Source organism: Hydractinia symbiolongicarpus, chromosome 8 (assembly GCF_029227915.1).
Source record: "Hydractinia symbiolongicarpus strain clone_291-10 chromosome 8, HSymV2.1, whole genome shotgun sequence".
NCBI classification, from domain to species: Eukaryota; Metazoa; Cnidaria; class Hydrozoa; order Anthoathecata; family Hydractiniidae; genus Hydractinia; species Hydractinia symbiolongicarpus.
In genome coordinates this window covers 23,621,537-23,640,839 of record NC_079882.1, presented here as the reverse complement: position 1 = coordinate 23,640,839, position 19,303 = coordinate 23,621,537, and the positions used below count along the sequence as shown (strand labels likewise).

Genomic DNA, 19,303 nt, shown 5'->3' with positions numbered 1-19,303 from the left:
TCATCATGATGCAAGGCGGCTATAATAGCCCATTTAAAGCACTCCTCATCGTTGTTATTCGGATTAATTATAGCTTTCTTCATACCGATCCATTTAGGTGTTTCGATATACGAAGACCACCGCGTTAACTTCAGCTTATGAAAATCAACATCGAGGTGTTAAATGCGACCGATACTAAAGCCACTTTTCAGTAGTGCTGGGTTTGTTTTTTCATTTGCGCAAACGAAGTATCCAGCGATTCATCCACGATGGTGCCTTTAAATACTGATATCATGTTGCTGTGGAATACCTTGTCTACCTCTATGAACTCGTTGGTACCATCGATTGGTTTTTTCCACAAAATCCATAGGGAGCACTGTACCTTTGCAGAGCCCATTTCCTCCACCTGGTTCTCGATCAAATTTTTCACATGTGATCGTATCATACCAAGATACCCATCAATATCTGTTCCATCTATGCCAGCTATACGATAACTCTTGAATGTCTTGTGTAATGCATGCTTGTGTTCCTGGGGCGTAAAATCTTGTTTCGGTTGCTCTGAAGCATGATCCTCCTTTGCTTCTTCCTCGACCTCGCCAATCAGTGCTTTCTTAGCACCATCATATAGTGAAAGTATTCGTGTTTTTATCGATTTAAATGTTTCCTGCACAGGTCTTTTAATACTCTCCGGTATATAACTAGCAATCCAATCTGACCACTCCCTCAGCTTGCTCTTGATTATTGGGCGATTTCTCCTCAGCTCTTGGCATTCAAACTCATTCATTTCCTCGAATGTTGGTACATGTGTCTCTATCTTGCTTCTAATATGTCGGGATCTGGCCATCTCTTGTTTTTTAAAAATGTCCATGGCTTGTGGTGAGAATGGGGTAGACTGCGTCTCTAATAAAGCAACAAGATCTGCTTTGCGTAATTTTGAATAACCCGTAAGCCCACGGGTTTTCGCAATGACGTGTAATTGTTTTACGGTATTTAAATTCAAATCCATCTCCTTTATTATATAGATTTCTGATCCCAACCAACAAATTTTTCTGGCGCATGGTCATGATAATTTTTTACTCATATTCTGTATGATTTAATGTATGACGTCATATGTTGTTTATATCATTTAATATTATTATGTGTTAGTATTTAATGTATATATCATTTCATATTATTCTGTGTTAGTATTTAATGTATATATCATTTCATATTATTCTGTGTTAGTATTTAATGTATATATCATTTATTATTATTATGTGTTAGTATTTAATGTATATATCATTTCATATTATTTTGTGTTGGTTATTGGCATATAGGGAATTTCCCTTTGGTCGACGTCGTCTGCGTCAGAAAGTACATTTCTCTATCTCTCTGCTTTGGAAAGCCTCTATAGAGTAAAATTTTGTAGTATAGTGCCATGTCCACTTAATAAGTCGGTGACCAAATTTTTTCGGTAACAGATAATTTTTACGGGCCACATTCTTCCACATTGACTGTTAATGCTGAACAATAATTTTTACTGCTTTTATTTTTAATGTCAGAACCCAGAATAGATGCTTCAAATAAGAAGAGGAGGATACAAAGATTGTTATTTTTAGTAGGAACAGTTATACAGAAATTTGGAATTTGTTGATTTACTTTGCATGTTCAGTGTGATTTTGCAAAAACAGAACGTCAAAATATTACTTTTGCAAAAACTGAGGAAAAACACCTTGGTAGGAGGTACGATAGTGAAAAAGTAGCAAAATTATTTATTTTCTCAAGATGATATTGTCCTCTCACGAGATAGTAAATCTTTTCCGGATGATAATAATATTAATGATAATTTTTAAAGTCCTGAATCCAGTAAAAATGTAAACATGCTACCCAAAGAAATAGACTGATTGCAGCTACCGAGGACGTCAACCTCGTCCCCAGGGCATCTTGTATCTTTTCTGACCCTGGGACGGCGATACAAACATGGCCCTGGAGGAGGCTTGTCCAAAATAAAACCTGATTGGCGCGGATATTTCACATAATTTTTGCGTCATACAAAACATTTTGGCGAGGCGGCGAGTCTGTGACGAACAGGAGGAAGCTGTTCGTATTAAAATGGCGGAGGAGCTGTATCAGTATCATGTTGTTTTCAAAATGAAAATTTTAATAAAAAGCAATACTAAGCAATGAAAGTATAAAATAAGACATCATAAAGTAATACTGCTTACATGGAAATATTTCAGTAGCTGGGAAAGTTTAATAAAACTAGAAAAGTAGCTATAGCTAGCACACTATACCTAGCAAACTATCAAGATAAGAACAAAAGAGAGGAACTCAACTTGTTTCAAAGCGGCCAAGTTCAATTTGCAGCTTTATGCAAAGAATGATGTTACATAAAAAAGGAGATCTATTGCCGCCCATGTCCTTTATAGACAAAATAATTTTGCACAAAATATCGAAAATGTTTTTTTTACAAAATATGTGTATCGTTACGTTTTAAATTATATCAGGTTGTTATTAGTGGGCATGTTTTATTACTTTATATGCTTTGGTTACAATAAAAAATTTAAAAAGCCAGTAGGTTAACCGTCGGAGCCATTTTATCATTAAATGCACATTTACCCGCCCTAATTCAAGAAAATTCAAAGTGCAATAACTTCGGTAAAAAAGTAAAGTTATTGACTTGAAACTTGTTATGGAGTAGTTTTAGGCCAATCCGATAAAAGATAATTTTACATGAGGCATAGAATAATTACACAGCCATTTTGAGGAAGAGAAAAAGTAGGAAGATTTTCCTAAACTGATTCTTACTAGGCCTTTTTTAACACGCTATGAAGAAATTTCAGTAGTTGGTGGATAATATGACACCAAGATCTTTCAGTTCCTCTCGCTCTTTTGGTGATGGATCCAGAGTGGGAAAGATACGATGTGCAATCTTATTCGTATCGCCGTCCCAAGGTCAGAAAAGATGCAAGATGCCCTGGGGACGAGGTTGCGAGGACGTAAGCAATGATATGGAAACCTTCAACCTCTTTCCCAGGGCATTTTGCCTCGTTAATGAGGTTGATAACGGGGAAAAGGCCCTGGAACAGGCTGGTCACATAATCGCTTCTAATTTATGATAATTATACCCGAAAATAATATATGAACAATTATTAGCATCGACTCCATTTGACACAACCTCAACTTTACCCGACAATGTCGTCTCCCGGCCCCGACAGCAGCTCAACTGTGCATCCGACACACGACGTTAAACATCGTAATGTTGTTAATACATTCTGATACCTGGTTAATATCTTTGTAATATACAGTAATACACTGTGTAACACTTTGTAGGATTCGGTAATACACCATAATCATTTTTATGTACTGATGATGGCGTAAGCCGAAAAGCTTTTACTTTTAATAAAATGAAATATATATATCATACAAGGTATTACAGTGTATTACCGAATACTACAAAGTATTACCGTATATTAATAAGTACTACAGTGTATTACTGAATACTACAAAGTATTACAGGGTATTACTGAATACTACAAAGTATGACAGTCTCTATATTATAATACCCGTATACGTCTGTCTGTCTGTCTGTCACGCAAAATGGTGGCTTAGCTGCGAAAGTAGCGAGAAGCACGCAATGCGGTATAAAAAGGATAGGCGAACCCGTGGATTTTAGTATTACTAATTATCACAGTGTGTTACCGAATACTACAAGGTATTACAGTGTATTACCAAATACTACAAGGTATTACAGTGTATAACTGAATACTACACGGTATTACAGTATATTATCAATACTACTAAGTGTTACCGCTCATTACTAAGTACTACAGTGTATTACTGTATATTACAAAGATATTACACTGGTATTAGTATGTTATAACAACATTACGACGTTGATAAAGTGTTTTCTGATGTTTAACGTCGTGTGTCGGATGCAGTTGAGCCTGTCGTCGGGACCAAGAATACGACAATGTCGGGTACATTTAAGGTTGTGTTGAGCTAGTGTTAAACTGCTTTCATTCGGCGTCTGATCAAAAAAGATACCTTTTTTCAAAACTAAAAGTCTCATGCGTGTTAGTGGTGAAAACCACATTTTAAAAATTGTTCGATCGGGAAATGAGTCATTCGACTATACCGGCCGTCAACCTCGATACCAGGGCCTGTATGGAGTCAACGCCCATTTATTGCCCTGCTAAAAATCAATTTCTGCCCTGCACGGGGGTTTTATGTAAACATGAATGCAAGAAGTATAGTAAGTCGTCCACGTATTACTTCCTGAATATAAAGGGGATATAGTATTCAACATGTGTTAGACCTATGTACGTTCCCAAGCCTTGTGGAGATAGTGATGTGCTATTCTCCATAAAGCACAACACTCTACTACAGAAAAATACGCTTTACTACAGAGAAATACATTCTACTACGCTCTACTACAGGCTACTACATTCTACTACAAGAAACTACACTCTACTACAAGCTACTACGCTCTACTACAGGCTACTACACTCTACTACAGAGAAATACGCTTTACTACAGAGAAATACATTCTACAACGCTCTACTACAGGCTACTACACTCTACTACAAGCTACCACACTCTACTACAAGCTAGTACGCTCTACTACAAAGAAATACGCTTTACTACAGAGAAATACATTCTACTACGCTCTTCTACACGCTACTACGCTCTACTACACGCTACTACACTCTACTACAGAGAAATACGCTTTACTACAGAGAAATACATTCTACTACGCTCTACTACACGCTACTACACTCTACTACAAGCTACTACAGGCTACTACACTCTACTACAGAGAAATACGCTTTACTACAGAGAAATACATTCTACTACGCTCTACTACACGCTACTACGCTCTACTACACGCTACTACGCTCTACTACAGAGAAATACGCTTTACTACAGAGAAATACATTCTACTACGCTCTACTACACGCTACTACACTCTACTACAAGCTACTACAGGCTACTACACTCTACTACAGAGAAATACGCTCTACTACAGAGAAATACGCTTTACTACAGAGAAATACATTCTACTACGCTCTACTACACGCTACTACACTCTACTACAAGCTACTACAGGCTACTACACTCTACTACAGAGAAATACGCTTTACTACAGAGAAATACATTCTACTACGCTCTACTACAGGCTACTACACTTGTGCTTTATGGAGAATAGCACATCATTATCTCCACAAGGCTTGGGAACGTACATAGGTCTAACACATGTTGAATACTATATCTCCTTTATATTCAGGAAGTAATACGTGGACGACTCACCAGAAATGGCGGTCGATTTACTTTGTGGACTGGATAAAAAAGACCAGCTAAAGTTTCACATCAACTTTAGGGGGCTCGTTTAAGAACTATGTTACAAAAATATACCATTTTTAGTTTTGTATAATATAAAGCAAATTTATCTTGATAATTAATTTGGTAAATGTGAGGTTTTTGTCTTTTCCTGCAGAACTGGTCCAAATATAGCTAGCTATAATGTAGTCGTATATACAGATGTTATTAAATTCATTACCCTACTTGGGTACAAAAGTCAATGTTATTAGTCAATGTTTGCGTCTATTCTTATAAATATTTTTATGACAAGCTGACTGAGTTTTTATGTGGGCAAATAAGCTACTCTCAATGCTTAAAACAAGGGGGGTCTTAATATAGCTGGTTGGTCAGAATTTTTTTTAAGAGCCAATAAGCAGGGGGGGGGGGGGGGGGGGTTATTAAACAGGTGTGTTAGAATTTTTACTGGGAGAAGAGATACATGCGTGATACAATATGTGATATAAAGTAAGTAGGAATGCAATGCGTAACAATCAACTTAAGTGCTAGCTTGTGTCAACGATGGTAAGTAAATACCAGCAAACACACAGAATGTAAAACAAAAAATAATTCAAAAAAAATTTTGACCATGGAGGAGAGGTGGGGGAGATAAGGTGTTGGTTGGTGTGAAAAAAATCTGAAAATTATAAAGCTCCCCCCTCCCCTATTAAGCACCCAAGAATAATTATCTGTCACATTTCTAACTTTTGGTTAGCTAAAACCATGCAGCTTACTTTCATGGTGATGTGTATTGTTTATAATCTCCAAACCTCTTACCCACATCAGGCAGGACAGGCAAAGTAATACAGGCAGTAAGCTGTTACCAGTCCATATCAAAGGAGGCATCTTTTAAGTGTGGGTAACCATATTTCTGGAAGTTGATAGGAAATGCTATTGATGTGAGTATTTCTGTGTATACTATTTATGGTTTCTTTCACTTTTCTTGCCGTCCAACCAAACTGTTGCCCTATAATCTTTTTATTGTCCTAGTCAATAACATGATCATTCTTCCAGCTTTTGGTCCGCATTCTCATTTTTGTCTGTATCTGCGTTGCGTACGGCTCTTTTGTGCCATTGCACACAATGTATTTTCTGCATCCTCCCTGTCCTCTTTTTAATGGTTTGACTCGAATACCCATTTGCAAGTAAGTCGTTGTTTATATGAGATAACTCTTTCTTTCAGTCATTCTCTCCACTGACTACATTGACTGCTCTGTCCAATAATGCAGTTGCTCAGGCTGAAGTCTCATGAGCCTGCATAGCAGTAATTCCCTGATGATATATAATTGTCCTTTATCGGTACATTTGTGTCCAGTGAAGTAACTTCAAATGATATCATATACACTCGTCGTCCTCGATCCGTATGTTTCTGATAAATTCCAATCACTTTTTGTGTATATAATTGCTAAGAATGGAAGCTAGATATTTCGATAAATTATACAAAGGCGATCCTGTACACAACACGTTTGGGCATATAGGAATTTCTGGTTTATGTATTTTAGGAAGAACATAAAATCGGGGCGGTGGAGTGTCTGAAGTTCTAAGTTTAAATTATAATCTATCATCAATGCTATCATCTTTATTTAACAGATCAAGATATTCCTTGTGTCACGCTTGATAGTTTTTGTTGGATGTCGTTGAGGCGTGCGTATGGACCATTGTTAATGTGCTTATAACATTTACCAAGGTCATTCTTTTTGTCTAAAATGACCGTCGTTTGACCTTTATTGGCTGGCAAGATCATAATATCTTTATCCTTTCTTAATTTAGACAGTGTGATGCGTTCCTGTTTTTGGTACTTTTGTGTTTTGTAGAGTCAGGCTAATTTTCCCTTTCAGTGACAGCTACAGCTGTCGAAACGTAGCCTTGAATAAACTCGCTTTTTAATGACATGATAATATTTATATTATTCAATACCTAACTCTTCTCATACAATTTCTAACGTGTTTTTAACAAAATCACCCACCTGGAAAATAACGGCCATTGAAGACTTTAAAAAAAGTGGTCAATGAACAAGTGTTTGACTTTCTTAAGGAAAATAACATGCTACACCAAAATCAAAATTTGGTTTTAGATCTAACACACAGACACGAAACAAGGTCTACAATGTGTAGTGAAGAAGCCTATGGTGTTTCAAAGGGATCTATGTGGGGACCTCTTCTATTCTTATTGTACATTAATGACATAAAATCAGTCATGAATTGTTATTTTTATCTTTATGGAGATAATTCTATAATAGTAATATCATGTAAAAAAACAGTTCCATGAAATTGGTGAACGGTTGGAATTGAGTAAAATGTCATAGAATACCGAGACAATATTTTTTGGCAATAAGAATAAACTAATTAAAGTGAAAGGCACCAAAATTAATTAAAAAGGTGTCACATTGAATGAATAGGTATTCTGGAAAAACACTTCTCCACTATTGAAGGAAAAGCATACAACAAGTTAAATAAATTCTGATACAATGTTAACTCACTGACTTCTGTTACTAAGAAACTCTTAGTTGACTCTTTGGTAAAACCTTACATTAAATACTGTTTCTCTAGCTGGAGTAATGCATGTCAATCATTACTAAATCAGGTAGATAAACTTCACATTCAGACAACCTTATTGCGATCAACAATAACAACAAGGCACTTCATAAACTGCTTCAGTTCAATATCCTAGTTATTATTTTCAAAGCCATTTATAATCTATCTCCAGCTTACTTATGTTATAAAATACATCTTCTGAAAAGCATGCATATTCACAACACTCTGTCAGTAATAACACGAAATACACAAACCAATCTCAAGAAACAAGTCTCAGATGCGCATTTTGGAGCTAAAATCTGGAATGATATTCCAGACTATGTTAGAAATATTGACAGTTTATGCTGTTTAAAACAAAGTTAAATAAACACATATACAACTAATGAATTGTATTTTTAAATATCAAAGTCTACACAATTCAAGATCATCTATTATCTTGTGTTATGGCGTCGTTTAACGACTTCATTGTCATAACATCGACATAAAACAATTTTCCTTTAGAAATTAAGAGAGTCTCATGATCTATAGAGATAAACGAGCTTTCAATAGGGATATATCATAAGCTCCATTTGATAAGTTTCATTTATCAATCTTCTAGGAATACAGCATTCGTGCGTATGCTAAATTGTGATAATGACTTGTCCATATTAGAAAGTTATTTTATGTTACATTTTCTATAAATTACGTGTTATATGTTACCAACTTTGTATTTTGACTGAAGATGGCCGAAGTTACGACCGAAAGCTTTCGTAAAATAAATTGATTTGTCGACTCGCTTATGTCTTTTTTATATTTTTCTTTTATCTATTTCTGCACGAGTCATATTTTCCATCGATTCAAATTTAAATATACCATATTTTATAATATTTTAACCTTATACCCTTTACCCCCAACCATCTCTCCTTAATAAGCTCTTCCACAATTGGTTACAATACCTATTATGTTTTCTGATATAGCCCCTTCAGCTACAGAAGTTTCGAAGTTGTAGAATCTTTTCAGGAAGCAAACGCTCTCTCATGTAAAGCTACTGCTTTATCTATGAATACAGTGTTTATATTATTATGATTATCAAATTTAATAAAACTTATTTTTAGAAATAAAAACAATGGATACCTGCTGCATTTGGACGTATGTTGGAATTGCTGCCCTGTGTCTGATTTTGTATGCACTTCGTAAATACTTTCTTGGTCCAAAATGCCAAAGCAAAGCTCGACTTGATGGCAAAACGGTTATCATTACTGGAGCTAATACTGGAATTGGTAAAGAAACGGCAATTGATCTGGCGAAACGTGGAGCCATTGTTGTTTTAGCATGCCGTGATCAAAAAAGGGGAGAAGCAGCATTGGATGAAATCAAAGAACGCTCTGGAAGCTCCAAGATTGTTTTGAAACTGTTAGACTTAGCTTCTTTGGTGTCGATTAAAGAATTTGCCGAATCGTTCTTGAAAGAATATGCAGCACTGCATATTCTTATCAACAATGCTGGTGTCATGTGGTGTCCGTATATGAAAACTAAAGATGGATTCGAAATGCAAATTGGGGTAAATCATTTTGGTCATTTTGCCTTGACCAATTTGTTACTTGAAAGACTAAAAGAGTCCGCGCCAAGTCGAATCGTTAATTTGTCTTCAATGGGTCATTTAATGGGAACGATGAATTTTGACGATATCAACTCCCAAAAGTCATACAGTTCGTACGGCGCATATTATCAGAGCAAACTCGCGAATATTTTGTTTACAAAAGAGATCCATCGAAAGCTTGTTGACACAGGGGTTACAGCCTACGCTGTTCATCCTGGTGGCGTTGATACCGAACTGTCACGACATATAGGGTTAATAAAAGTATTCGTAACTCTTGCTGGCAAGTATATGTTTTTAAAAACTCCCGAATACGGTGCACAAACAAGTATCTACTGTGCTGTTGAGGAAGGTTTGGAAAAGAGATCTGGAAATTATTTTCAGGATTGTCACGAGCAAGAATCTAACAAAGAAAGTTACGATGAGGGTATCGCGAAAAAATTGTGGGAAGTAAGCGAAGATTTGACCAAAGTAAAGTTTCCTTTCTAAGGTAAAACATTGGGACTATTTTGAAGCAGAATCAATCACATTGTGACTGCCCTCTTTTAAATTTGTTTGTTTGGTTGGTTATTTTAACAAATGTAGTCACGTAATATAATATTGCACATAGTCATAATATGTATTGTAAAATAGAGGTATTTGATACTTAGTAACCAGGAGGCATCTTGATATATATATGATTTTCCCTCATCCCCAGATTTAAGCAAGTGCAAATTTTTAGAAATTATTTACTCAAATTGAGAATCACTGGATAAACTAAGAACCATCGTATAACTGTAAAAATCACCGGACAAACTAAGAACCACCGGGCAAACTACGAACAAGCTAAGTATCATCGGACAAACTACGTACAAACTCAGAATCACCGAAGAAACTTAGAATCGCTGATGAAATTGAGAATTATCCGAGAATCCAGTGAACACACTTTGTTCGAAAAATTCATTGGGATTATGAATTGCTTAAAAAGCCCGCAGGCGGAAATTTAAATTTTGTCCACGGATATTAAAAGCTGTAAAGTAAAACTCAATTGGAAATTACAAAAAGTTAAAAGTACATTGTAGATGTAACTCTTGGAGGGCTGACAAAGCGTCAAGTATTTGAGTTATTTCAGGTATCAGAATCGAATTTGATGACCCGTTATGATCAACAATAAGATCAAATAGTTTCGACTGTTACTGCCAACAGACGAAACGGCTTGGCGGGTCAACCCGTTTGAAAAAATTACATATTATATGGGAAAAGTCAACCCAGATCAAGACCTACACTGCTGCCGGGTTGAAAAAAAAAATGCGTGTAATTTTTTAAAAATGGCGGATACTAGATGTAAACAAACAAGCGAAATTAAATCAAAATTATCATTAAGTACTTCGGTCGCCAATGAAGACTTATTTAAAAACAAAAAACTTTGTCTTCTCTCAGCAGGTGTTCTACCAAGAGCAAATTCGAAACTGCCCAAATAGATCTTCTACTTTTAGTGCGCACAATTAAAGTGCGTGCGAATTATTGACTTTAGGGGCTGATCACACGAGGCGAGCCAGCCCAGTTAAATGGCCTGGCTCGGTTAGGCGGGCTGATAATTTCGTGCCATCACATGAGGAAAACTCAGCCGGCTGAGCAAGCTGAAATTGAGTCACGTGACTTTGTTTATGTTTTGCGCGGTAACAAAGATGGCGCCTTTTCCTCCTTTATCCTCGCACTAAATTTATTCCTTTCATCCTCATTTAATTAATCTGTTGGCATAACAGAAAATCCTACTGGGCTAAAAGGTTCATCATCATTGCTATACAGTTTGTCCATTGTTAAACGAATTTCTGAATATAATCTTGACACATAAAAATCATATTTGTCCTGAATTCCAGGAGGCAAGACAATAAATCGTCAATAAATTCAGGTTTCCAGCGAAAGTTTTCTTTGGCATGTTCGCTTTACAGACTACAGTCAACTGTCAATATTATGAAATGACGTCTTTCATAAAGTGTCAGATACATAAAAGTGTGGTTGTGGGCAAGACAATTATTTCATCCGTTCCATGAGAAACCGCTGTAGGACATTGCGACATACATTTACGTCGTATTTTTTATTATTGACGTACGACAGTTTCAGAAAAACAGGCAGGGTGGCCGTTACCCTCGGGCACTCTGAAAACTCCACTTTGTGATCCCCTTTAAAAATGAAAGGGTAGACACAAAAAATGACCAATTTTACCTTTCTTAACCAATTATCATTAACAATAAAAGTTGAAAATGTTTAACTTTTTTACTTTTAATGATCATTGACCATGCTTAAAAGCAATAATCATTATCAATGATTGTAAAATAAATTGATGTGAAATTTTGATGCAGTGTATAACAACGTAATTTCACAGCTTCCACCAATGAATTTGTTTGAATCGCTGCCATCTTAGTTTGTGCGCGTGTTTCTGTTTCCAGCGGACATTGTGACGCTCGGACCGCGCTTGGTACGTCCTGGTTTACAACCGAAGTGGAATTTCGACTTTACGATGAAAAAAAATCCGCGACTAGATTTCTTACCTAAATATTTGGTTCTTAATGGATGTTGATAACTTGCCGTTCCTTTTTGCCGACCTGTTTTGCCGATTAGTTATTTACTGCTTACGAAAAGTTAGTGCGCCGTCGGAAAGAAAACAACGATTGTAATATTCCATTCTCTTTTTTTTTCAATTTATAAATAATTTTTATTTATAAAAAAAATATTTCAACAAGTCCGATCAAGACGCTTGGAATTCTTTCTTTATATCCTCCATCAAGGAAGGTTTACAAATTACATCTAGCGCTGCCATTGCCATACTTTTAGCAGATTTTAATGTAGCAAGTTGGTTATTCTCGTGTCCTGCTGCGGTAGTAAATTGATGAGTGTGGTTTGGGCCTTCGGATTTTATTTTGAACAAAGGATGAATGGAAGGCTTGATTTGAGAAACATTCCCCATATCTGTACTAGCGAGTAGCTTGGTACGGTATTCATCGTCATTGAATTCCACGCCTAGCTCTTTGGCGTGTTTCACGTAAAGGTTGATCAGTGTTGGGTTAGTTTTCACAGCCGAATATTTAGGGTCATCATTTGTTAATTTCACTGTACATCCTGTGAATTAAAAAAAAATGAAATAGCTAGATGAAAAGGTGTATAAAGCCTGACTTAATATAATCTATAAAACGAATAAAGACCGATCTTTATTTTGGAATACTAACGTCAGTAGTCTACTTTTTAGAGACTAATTCACTCCGCGCACTTAAACTGCCTGATAACAATTTTTTTTCCCGCGGAAATTTCGCCCCTTAAATTAATTCAGTTCGGAGTAATGCTTTTTTCATTTTAACAGTCAGAATTTTGAACTCAGGAAATTTGTTTGCAACCTAGCGTTATTTTTCCAACCCTAACTATACTGATTTCCTGGAGGTGAGAAAAATTATGCTGGGTCTTCTGGTTTAACTAACATTCCGAGACACTCAATCAATCAGCATTAATATAGGTTATTTTTTTTATTGATGCCTTTCCGTGATTTTAATAACAAATAAACTTTGATCCAGATTCTGTGGACATCTACTACTTCAAGAAACTCGATTTTTTTCCGTCGCAACATTTGTTTGTTACCAGTAAGCATATCCAGTTAAATAAAAAGTTACCCGTATCCCCGTGGTTAGATATTTATAACAACATACGAAGTACCTGTCGCCAATGCGGCTCCTTCCGCACATTTCCTCACTTTTGCTTCCAACTCATCAGTATCTTTGTCTGTGAGACCTCGAATGTAAAAATTCATTGCAGCTCTTTCAGGGATTATATTGGGTTTCTGCCCACCATCCGTGATCACACAGTGGACACGGCAAGTAGTCTTAGTCTGTTGGCGCAGCATACTGACGCTGTTGTAACATGCAACAGCAGCATCCAATGCATTGATGCCTTCCCATGGTGCAGCAGCTGCATGAGATGCTTTACCTATTCATAAAATAGGGTACAAAAATGTTGTGTATTTATAGAGTCAAATTTATTGATTTGTATGAAAGAATTTCTGAAATGTTTACGAAAGGCCTTTATAAAACATCACGAAGTCAATCCTTTTTTCGGGGTGAAAGAAAGTCCTTGAGTAAAATTTCCCATCTTATTTCGGAAGTAAAAATAATTCTAGATCTAGTTGCAATACTAATATTTACGTCCATTACACACAAATCAACACAAGTTACCGTTAAAAACCACCGTCAATTGTATTCTTGCCAACCAATATGGATCTGGTAGTTCGTACGGAGTAGGGTGAGACATCATGCAGAAATCAGTTTCATCAAAACAACCATCAGCAATCATTTTCACTTTCCCGCCACCACCCTCCTCAGCAGGTGTTCCAAATACGATCAATTCTGCTTTTAAGTCCGGTTTGAGTTTCAATACTGCCTTTAAACCTGAATTAACAACAGTATGAGTTACACGAGACTTGTAAAATATAAAATAATTAAAGGACCAACTTAGCTGCTTATACAAGCACTTTAGGCAAGTTATAACACTTTGCGACACTTATTTTTTTGCAAATTCGCGACGACAATTTTTTCAATTTGCGTTTTCAGGGACTCTTTCAGGAGACATATAATAAAGACTGTAAAGTTAAAATTTACACTAAATTTTTAATGAGATATACATTTTGCGAATTTCGCAAATAGAAAGTTTTTCTAACAATTTTCGCGTGAACTATTTGTCGCAAAATTGACATTAGTCAAAGTGTACGTTACACGTTTTGGACTAATCGCCCTTTAAAAAATTAAGAAACTTTGACTAATTGTAAAAAATTTTAAGTAAAAAATATATCTATCAATAATTAGACGAATATTGATTAGGTTATCCTGACAAATCGCAAAATTACTAAAAAATTGACGATTTCAACGGAACAGACATCAGATAATAAATAAAAGACAAAAAAGTCATTAATCAATCTTTTCTCGCATTTATGTTAATGAAAGTCTCTTTGTTGTTTAAAAGTTATGTTTTGAATTGAATACTCGTTCAGGAACTTTTTCTAATACAATGACCTCAGAATTTAATAAACTTTAACTATTTTAGAAAATTGCCTGGTAGTGAGACTAAGATGACACAAAAAACAAGACCGTAATTCACTTGATCATAAATTTAGCGTTTTCTAAATCTGAGAAAAGAATCCCGCTAATTAAAATTTTCTGCAACTTAATTCCGCTAAAATTAACTGTGACTATTTCTTCAGAAAGAAACCTCTATAAGGAAGACTTTTTATTAAGTACGACAGAAAAATGGCAACATTGTAACAAACTTGATATTAGTTCGTGTACACTGGATTTAAAAGTTTCAAAATTTAAGCACTCACCTAATGCTGCACCAATACCAGCTTCTGCAATCAAATTATGTCCACAAGCATGACCCACTCCAGGTAATGCATCATACTCACATAAAATACCAATTTTTAAACCTTCTGAATTTCCATATCTTGCAATAAAAGAAGTTTCCAATGGTGTTTTCTTTGAAACATTAAATCCTTCTTTCTCCAAAAATGTTGTTAGTAATTCATGAGCTGCAAATTCTTCATATCCAAGTTCAGGATTTTTCCAAATTTCCTGACTAATATGATTTAAGTCAGACGCTCTGTTGTCGATGGTCTTAGAAATCTCGTCGTATAATTCTTTCTCTCCCATTTTCTATTACAAAATAAAAAATCAAATCAAGCTGCCAAAACATTTACTATTGACAATTTTTTAAATTTTTAAAAAAAGACACTTAACATATAAATATATATTTTATTTTCTGCATTTTATAATAGAGAAAAATTGAAGAAGTCATATACTTTTAAAATTATATCTACGTTTCAAATAATATTTTTTTTTGCGAATTTTGAAAAAGCTGAAAAAATGAGGCGACCAGCTGAACATATATAATATATAATATAAAAGATAGAAATATAACTAAATTAAAAATGGTACATACCGTGCACCAACTTTCGCAAATTTGTTCAAAATTCGTAAAATTTGATACATGAATGGGTAAAGTAGTATACAATACAAAATGTGGTATGAAAACACTCAATGATACACACAACAGAGTACAGATAAATATATGGAGAGGCCCTGAGCGTCATATTTTAGGCCGGCGTAAAAAAGGTGGAAATTTTAAAAATATAAGGAAAATTTTTTATTATTATTGAGCACATACTTATGGATAAAGGGCGACCACTCAATATCAAGTTTTTATTTTACCCTTAGAACCTTGGATTAACTTGAAAATGTAAATTTTCAAGTTAATCCAAGTAGATTGGCTACGAATATATTTTTCTTTATCATTATCCATATGACAAAGCATGAGAAGGTGTAAACACAACATCTGGAACATAATATCAACCAAAATATTGCAATTGTCACACGAATCGCGTATTATTTGGGCTAAAAAGGCCAAAATGTAAGTTCGGGGTAAAAGGGGCTGGCCTTAAGGCCAATAAGGTAAGCTGAATCTTGCCTAAATAACAAATTGCCAAAAACGATTTCGTTTTGTGTGAGAAGACAGTAGAATTACCATTCTTGTCACATTCTCGTCATCAAATTTAGGTGCAGCAGGGGAAAAAATCATTACTGGATCTAGCTTTACTACTACTGCTCATATAGTTAACTATTGTTGAAATCTTTCTTGATTTGAGCAACAAGCTTTTGATTACATAGTACGTCAACAGCAGTCATCGCCATACTTTTAGCAGAATTCAGTGTAGGTTGCTGGTTTTCTGGTTGTATGGAAGCTGTTGTGAACGCTTGCGTGTGATTGGAGCTTTCGCAAGCGATTTTAAAGAATGGATGAATCGAAGGTTTAATCTGAGATACATTTCCCATGTCTGTGGAACCACGCAATACAGTCAGTTCGTTAAAAACAACTCCCAACGATTTCGCGTTGTTCATGTATAAATCTATAAGTGTCTTGTTGGTCTTCACAGCGGAGTAAAATGGCTCTGTTTCTTTCATCTCCACTTCACAACCTAATTCGGAGAAATATATTAAAAAGGATTTTATTGGTGTGAGGTACGCTAACTGCATAAACTTTAGCGAATCTCGCGAAATTCGGCCGAAAGATAATGAACGGGAAAAAACTTCGATTCAAGATAGGTAAAGGTCGCGAAAAAACATTTCGGCTCGGAATGATTTTTTTAGTCTTAATTTTATGCTTTGAAAGAATACGATTTGAAGTTCAATGCTATTTATAAGTCAAGTTGGTGATTCACGAAAGTTAATGCTCGCGAATTTTTTCAAAAGAATCGACTTGTGGAAGCTTATGTTCGTTATCAATATGGTTCATACGCGAAGTTTATGTTCGCAAAATTCTATTGGCAAAAGAAAGTATCTGCACTTGAAGTAGTTATTTCTCCTTGTTTTCCGTTTTACTAAATACATCTTAGTATAAATCATGCAGAAAATACTATTTTGACGAACCTGTAGCTACGGCTGCTCCTTTAGCACAATTCTGCACTTTCTTCTTTAACAAAAGAGCATCTTTTTCCGTCAATTCGCGGATGTACACATCCATCTCAGCACGTTCAGTGATAATGTTAGGTTTTTTCCCACCATCGACAATAATAGCATGTAAACGCGCATCTGGTTTTATTTGTTGTCTCAACATACTTAATTTGTTATAACACGCAACAGCAGCATCCAATGCATTAATGCCTTCCCAGGGTGCAGCAGCTGCATGAGATGTTTTACCTGTAAGAATATTGAAGAATTAAAACTACAAAAAAATGAATGTAAAAGAAACCAGATTTAATTCAACTTTGGCATAGCAACAAGTTCTTAAAAAATTCGTCAGCTTTGGCCTCAAGAAGGCACTGTTCTACTTGAATCTGCTTTAAAATATACGATTCCAGCGTACAAGAGAATTTTTTTAAACGCCACAAAAAAGCTTTGTAAGGACTTTACTGTAAGAAAAATTCACTGCTTTTGAAAAGCTGAAAAAAAAATTAATAGTCAATCTTTAAAAGCATAGATAAATATAATGCGTTTTTTTTTTTACGAAAACAAGACTAATTATATTGCCATTTTAACATCCAAAGAACGTTTTTTGCTTGACACAATATTTCCAGTTGCTAAATTTGCAAGCAAAAATTATATAAGTTTTTGATGTACATTATGTAGCATTTACCATGAAACAAAATTGTCAATTGGGCCAAAGCAAGACATCTTGGAATTGGCACTTCAGCAGGACATGGATGACACATCATGCAGATGCCAACTTCATCAAATGCACCCTTTTCAATCATCATAGCCTTCCCTCCACCACCCTCCTCAGCAGGTGTGCCATAAACAATAAGTTGTGCAATCGCGTGTTCTTCTTGAGATTTTAAAACAGATTGTATTCCTAAGAAGAAACGCACAATGATTTTATCACTTAACAGGATAATGGAACTTTTAATAGGGTGCAAATTAATCTATTATTGGTGCAATTCTACAAGTGCAATTTCAAATTGATAAGCGGATGATAAAAATAATAATAAATTTTTTTCCCATATCTACGAAGAGTGGCACTCAAGGGATAAAATATGCTGATATAATCAGCAGAAATTTAAAAAAATTTAAGGTAGAACCACAGGCTAGTGCGCACTTCACAACAAGAATGACAAAACAGAGACCCCTTTTTGATAACTGCTAATAGGTGACATTTTAGAGCCACCTAGTACCATATCAACGCTGCAGAGGCACACTTGATTTTGAATAATGGTTCAAAGTACAAGTAGCTATAAACATTATGTTTATGTAGCTGGCTAGTTAGATGACAAAATTTTAAAAGGATTTTGTCATCTTAATAATAAGGCAGTTAGCTAGATGGATCTTTTTGAGTATTTTACAATTTCTATAGCTAAATATGTTGTGTCCTACTAAACCTATTTTCCAAAAATAAATTTCTGCAGATTTTTCTTTCATCGAACAGAAAACCTATTTTTTTTCTTATAAATGTTTTTCTATATTTCAGGTTCTTTTTTAAAACAGAACAAAAGATCTAGTAAGAAGTAATATTAACTATATATATTTACCTTTTTAGCGCAGCTGCAATAGAAACGTATTTCGCGCGTTGCATTTTGCGCACGATTCAATATCCCCACAAATAAACAAAGTTTTAAACAAAATGCGCTCTAAATACAATGGGTTTCTTTCATATATTAACTTTGAGTTTTTCTGTTAAAACGTTACTAATAACGAGGCCGCTTTACAAGAGTTTTATAAAAGTTCAGCGGATTAAAAACTCCTCGCACACTTAAAAATTTTCTCTCCAGCTTACCATGGTGTAGCCAGGCCATTAAAGCAGAAGAATGTTCTCACCTAGTGCTGCACCAATACCAGCTTCTGCAATCAAATTATGTCCACAAGCATGACCCACTCCAGGTAATGCATCATACTCACATAAAATACCAATCTTTAAACCTTCTGAATTTCCATATCTTGCAATAAAAGAAGTTTCTAATGGTGTCTTCTTTGAAACATTAAATCCTTCTTTCTCCAAAAATGTTGTTAGTAGTTCATGAGCTGCAAATTCCTTGTATGCAAGTTCAGGATTTTCCCAAATTTGTCGACTTATATCAGATAGGTCAGATGCTCGCTTATTTATAGTCTCTATGGCCAAATATTTTAACTGTTCCATATTTAATTATGCAAACACTACTAACAAACAAATAGTCATTAAATGTAGTTTAAAGAAAACATATTAATTTGAGTTACAATAAGGTAAAAATCATATGCAAAGCGCACACCCATTTGGTAAAATAAATTCTAGGAATTTTCTGATTCTTCTCCAAAAGTGTCCTGGTTAAACAAAAACAAAGATTTCAATGAGAAAAAAAGGTATACATCTTTCATAACTTGAAAGTTAAAAAATAAAC

General features: G+C 35.1%; 3 protein-coding genes across 3 annotated transcripts; 1 reads left to right on the top strand and 2 right to left on the bottom strand.

Moving 5' to 3' along the window:
• The first annotated feature begins 5,760 nt into the window (after window positions 1–5,760).
• On the top strand, window positions 5,761–10,085 carry LOC130654883 (retinol dehydrogenase 11-like). Its single transcript, XM_057457533.1, has 2 exons — window positions 5,761–5,784; window positions 8,945–10,085. The coding sequence occupies exon 2, from the start codon at window positions 8,956–8,958 to the stop codon at window positions 9,913–9,915; it is 960 nt and encodes a 319-aa protein (XP_057313516.1). The 5' UTR covers window positions 5,761–5,784; window positions 8,945–8,955; the 3' UTR covers window positions 9,916–10,085.
• Window positions 10,086–12,077: 1,992 nt separating this feature from the next.
• On the bottom strand, window positions 12,078–15,242 carry LOC130655267 (xaa-Arg dipeptidase-like). Its single transcript, XM_057458000.1, has 4 exons — window positions 14,768–15,242; window positions 13,626–13,838; window positions 13,111–13,380; window positions 12,078–12,525 (listed from the first exon to the last, which is right to left on the bottom strand). Exons 1-4 carry the CDS (start codon window positions 15,090–15,092, stop codon window positions 12,155–12,157), a joined length of 1,179 nt encoding a protein of 392 aa, XP_057313983.1. The 5' UTR covers window positions 15,093–15,242; the 3' UTR covers window positions 12,078–12,154.
• Window positions 15,243–15,319: 77 nt separating this feature from the next.
• LOC130655269 (peptidase M20 domain-containing protein 2-like) lies at window positions 15,320–19,112 on the bottom strand. The gene is made up of 4 exons (XM_057458005.1): window positions 18,747–19,112; window positions 17,572–17,787; window positions 16,866–17,135; window positions 15,320–16,414 (listed from the first exon to the last, which is right to left on the bottom strand). The coding sequence occupies exons 1-4, from the start codon at window positions 19,063–19,065 to the stop codon at window positions 16,053–16,055; spliced, it is 1,167 nt and encodes a 388-aa protein (XP_057313988.1). The 5' UTR covers window positions 19,066–19,112; the 3' UTR covers window positions 15,320–16,052.
• Window positions 19,113–19,303: the final 191 nt, after the last annotated feature.